The sequence below is a fragment of the Choloepus didactylus genome, chromosome 4 (assembly GCF_015220235.1).
Source record: "Choloepus didactylus isolate mChoDid1 chromosome 4, mChoDid1.pri, whole genome shotgun sequence".
In the NCBI taxonomy this organism is placed as follows: domain Eukaryota; kingdom Metazoa; phylum Chordata; class Mammalia; order Pilosa; family Megalonychidae; genus Choloepus; species Choloepus didactylus.
The window spans coordinates 1,554,162-1,558,658 of NC_051310.1; the positions used below are offsets into that span (position 1 = coordinate 1,554,162).

The 4,497-nt window shown below is 67.7% G+C and overlaps 1 protein-coding gene across 2 annotated transcripts; it reads right to left on the bottom strand.

The window, feature by feature from the left end:
- Window positions 1-396: 396 nt before the first annotated feature.
- Window positions 397-4,207, bottom strand: TMEM121 (transmembrane protein 121). 2 transcript variants are annotated; one of them, XM_037835226.1, is made up of 2 exons: window positions 4,131-4,207; window positions 397-2,107 (listed from the first exon to the last, which is right to left on the bottom strand). In XM_037835226.1, the coding sequence occupies exon 2, from the start codon at window positions 1,687-1,689 to the stop codon at window positions 733-735; it is 957 nt and encodes a 318-aa protein (XP_037691154.1). In that variant the 5' UTR covers window positions 1,690-2,107; window positions 4,131-4,207; the 3' UTR covers window positions 397-732. The 2 variants fall into 2 exon arrangements, with proteins under 2 accessions (XP_037691154.1, XP_037691155.1); XM_037835227.1 differs by having other exon boundaries at window positions 397-1,881; window positions 4,131-4,185.
- Window positions 4,208-4,497: the final 290 nt, after the last annotated feature.

Here is a 4,497-nt window from a genome sequence, read left to right on the forward strand (position 1 = left end):
GCTGCAACCTGATCGTATTGGGCTGTCCTGAGCTGGTGGAGCCCACGGGAGGAGTGGAGGTTTCCACGGGTGGAGAGCGCCAGGGCATCTGGCACTTCCAGGCCTGGGGGGGGAGGACCAGGGACATGGGGTCAGGACACCCTGGGGGTGCTGAGGGGTGGGTGTCAAGGTATCCCAGGAAGAGCAGTGAGTTGAGATCAGGGAACTTCACAGGTGGGGACAGTGAGGGGGGGAGAGGAACAGAGGCCACCTACCCAGGAACTCCTGAGAGCTAGGGCTCCAGAGGCCCGGAAGTGACTGCTCCCACCGTCACCATTAGCCGCTCAGCTCCCTCCACACCCACTTTCATGCCAACCCCAGAAGCAGGGACGCATGAAACAGGCAGAGCCGTGAGGCTTGGAATACAAAACTGTAAACACGAGTCTTTAAAATGACAGAGGCCTCCATGGCCCCAAATTCTGGGCCAGCGGCTTCCACAGAGGACCCTAACCTGTGCCCACCCTGCCCTCCAAGACGGCCCAGCGGGCAGGGGCCGTCTGCCTCCGCTCCCCAAACCCTGCGGCAGGCAGGGCCTGCAGGTCCGTGGCCCGAAGGATTCCTGAGATGAAGAGACGCTCCCCGTCCCACGCAGGGCCCTCGCCACAGACGCCCCAGGGAGCCGGTCCCCACCCCATCCCAGGCCAACTGCGCCGCCCCCACCCAGGGGCGTCCCTCGGGTCCCCGCGGCCCCTGTCACGTGGCCAGAGTGTCCCGCGTGGGTGAGGGCCCGTGGGGACGCCCGGGAGGGCCGTGCAGGGGTGGGGGCAGCTGCACTGAATTGCGCTGCGGCGCGGGCGGCTGTAGCTCAAGGGCGAGCGCCGGCGGTGGGAAGTCGCGCACCTGGCGGCGGTACTCTAGGAAGGTGCAGGCCTTGGTGGCGAGCGCCACCACGTTCTTGCCGACGAAGATGGCGGAGACGCGGCTGTCGCGGAAAAGCGCCATGTTGGCGGCGCGCGCGAGCACGGCGACCACATTGACGGTGGCCAAGCTGAGCACCGGGTAGAGCATCATCTTCTGCGGCGCGATGTGCTCGCCCTGCATGCTGACCTCGCTGAGCGCCACGCACGGCAGCACCAGCAGCAGCATGTAACAGTAGAAGAAGGTGAGGCCCTCGGCCCACAGCGGCAGCCCGGTGCGCGGCGGCTCCCACAGGTTAGCCTGCATGTCGAGCAGGTCCAGTAGGTCGAGCGCCACCCAAAAGAGGCGGCCGCGCAAGTCCTCGCGCTTGCGGAAGGTGCGCACGTACTCCATGCGGTCCAGCGCCACGAGCAGCAGGAAGAGGCCAGGCACGCACACCGACAGCAGCAGCGTCAGTGCTTTGCGCGCCACCGGGTCAGCCGCGCCGCGCCGCACCGCCTTGTAGTTCTGGAAGACGAAGTAGAGCTTGATCTCCAGAACGAAGATGTAGAGGAACCAGAGGATCATGGCGTAGCCGCGCTTGGCCGTGCGCACCTCGGCGCCCACCCACACTGCCACGTAGCGCAGCACCAGCAGGAAGCACACGTCGCCCACCAGCACGATGATGCACACGCCGATCTTGCGCGGGCCCTGGTTCTGCTCCACCAGGTACGCGTCCATGACGGCCATGCTGCCCATGATCACCAGCGTCGTCAGGCACACGTGGCGCCGGTCTGGGGACGGCAGCACCATGGTGGGCCGCCCGGACCCCGGCCCGGGCGCGCGCAGCCCCCGCCGAGGTAAGGCGAGGCCCTGCGGCCGGCCCGGAGCGCGGCGGCGGCAGTCGGCTGCGCTCAGCCGGCAGGCATGGCGCAGCGCGATCCGGCACTGGGCCCGGCCTGCTGAGCGGAAGACGCCCCGGCCCACCACCGGCGAGTTCGGCACCTGAGGACGACCAGAGGAGATGGAGTCAGGGCGGTCTGGGGGCCTCCGGAGCCCGACGGGCTGGGCGCTCGGGTCTCCGCCCTGCCTTTCCTGAGCCGGGGGTTCAGCGCCTGGGGCCTCGGTGGTACGCACGCGCCAGTGCGCGCACAGGGTACCGGATCGCGGAGCGGACCCTCCAAGGCGCGCTGCAGCCTCTCCTGAGGGACCGGAGACCTCCTTCCCGCCACTGCTAGGAAGAAAATGGAACCGAAGTGGTTTCTCCCCGCCGTGCACCCCCGCCCCCACCCCCGAACCCCGGTAGTTTGTTACAGCTGGGCCCACGCGGCCATCCCGCCGGGCTCTGGCCGCCTGTGCCCCACCCTGGGGCGGCCGGCCTGAGGCCGCTCCCGCTAGGGTTCCGGGCCTCCCGTATCTCTGCCGGAGCCGGGCTGGCCGAAGGTGGGGTGGGGGGGCGCTGCTCACTCCTCTCTATGTGGCTACTGGGCCCCCTTCCCCTCTGCGCTCAACACCACGAGGCTGAGCACAGGGCCTTCGGCGAGGAGGCGCTGTCCCCAGAGAAACCCCAGGCTCAGGCCCCCAGCTCCGTAGATGGTTCTGGGCAGGTTTCCTTCCCCAAGAATGAGAATCATTCAAGACCTGCTGATCCCACTCGCTAGAAGACTCTTCATGCCTCAGCACTGCACACCCCACCATCTCCCCCTGCTCTGGCTCCTCAGTCTCACTCTCTCCTTTACTCCCTCCACATCAGTGTGGACCCTTCCCTGCCCTGCTCCCACTCTAGACCCCACCATGGTTCCTCATCACCTTCTAAATGAATCTGCTCACCCTGGTCTGTCTCCTGCTGTGTGTGCCCCACCCCCAGCACACCCACACTGCCCTGCTCACCTTGCAGGTGTGGCCCCCTGCCTGCTCACTGGCCACTCACTCCTCACCCTTGGGGGCCAGTCTCAGGAAGTCTGCCCTCGGCCGATGCCCACTGTGGGGCAGCCCCCTGCGCCTCCCTCACCACCCCTGGCATTGTTTGTCATGGCTGTGCCACATCCACCTCCCATATCACACTCAGCCAGCCCCCAGTCACCCCTCTCCCCACTCCACGGCTCCCCTTTACTGCCCTGTCTAGACAAGAATGTAAAATCTGATGTCACTCGTGACTGTCAAGCGCCAGGCCTGTCCCTGCTGACACCGCACTCCGCTGATCTGGGGAAGACTCAGGCCAGGCATCCAGCAGGACACCCTCGCCCCACCTCCCACCCCTCCTTTCATTCAGCACCCCACCCTGGCACGCCACCCCTGCCCTTGTCCCAGCTGCTGCCCCCACCAGCACCCACCTCCCAGGAGGCACTCTGGGAGCCCCAACAGCCCAAGTTGAGGGGTCTGGGGGTCATCAATCCATGCCCCTGCCTCCTCGGCTTTGTATCTCCCACTCCCCACCTGCCATAGTTACCCCACTTTTCCTCTCACTGAGTCAGGAAGCTGACCACAGGTGACCTGGGCCTCTGGTTGCAGCCGCAGCCCGGGGGGTTGCCTCCCTCTCAGCCCTCCAGGCACCCTAACCCTTCCTGCCCTCCACTCTGCTGTGTGGCCCCTCAGTAAGTCAGTCATCAAATGATGGTTGAGCACTGGGCTCTGGGGACTAGTCAGAGACAAGCGTGATGGCCAACTCACAGGAGGGGCCCAGCCCGGGCCTGGCCACCCCTCCCCAATGCCCAGGCCCTTCTCCCTCCGAGTCTGGCCCTAGGCCCTCCCTGGGCTCCCCAGCCAAGCTCCCCCACCCTGCTAGAACCTCAGGAAACAGGCCCTGGAGCCTCCAGGCCCTTCATTGCTCCTCCCACCAACCTACATCCCTGCCTCACAGGGGCACCCACCCTGCGACCCCCTTCTAGTGCCCAAGAGAGGCTGGGGGAAAGGGGCTACCGCCCCCCCCCACCCGCCCAAGACCCCACAGGGCAGAGATGGTGGTTACAAGGGGTTTAGCTGCTCCAGTAGGTTGCGTCTCTGCTCATCTCTCCCCTCAGCAGCGGCTCCCCCCCCCACGTAGGTACTGGCTCCAGCTTACCCTCCCGGCCCCAGTCCTCACTCCTTCAGCGACCACCCCCTCCCCCCCAACAGCCGCATTCACTACCCCTGCGGGCCTCTGGGTAGGGCGATCGCCCAGGGCGAACCCGGAGCAGCGCGGAGCCCGCTCCCCAGCTCCGCGGCAGCCCTGAGCCTCCGCCCGGCCCTCCCATCACGGGCCGGCCCGCACCTACCCCGCCGCTGGCCAGATGCTGCCGCCCAAGCCCTGCCGGCCCTGCCGAGCGCCTCTGCGATGGGCCAGAGGCCGCGCTTGGCTCCGCCCAGCTGGCCGCGCGCTGCGCCCGCCCCCCGGGAAGCCCCGCCCCGCCCCGCCCCGGCCCCCGGCCCAGAAAGCCCCGCCGCGCAGTGGCCGCCACCCGACCCGCGCGGGGCTGGGAGGGGGCGCTCCGGGCAGGAGACAGTGGGAGGCCGGATGTGCCCGGAGTCCTCCTCGACCCACCACCCTTCAGTGCCGCTCACGCTCTGAAACGCCTCTGCAGCCGCCACTCCTCCACCCCAGGCTCAGACCCAGGCCGCCCACGGGGAAGTGCAGACCCCACT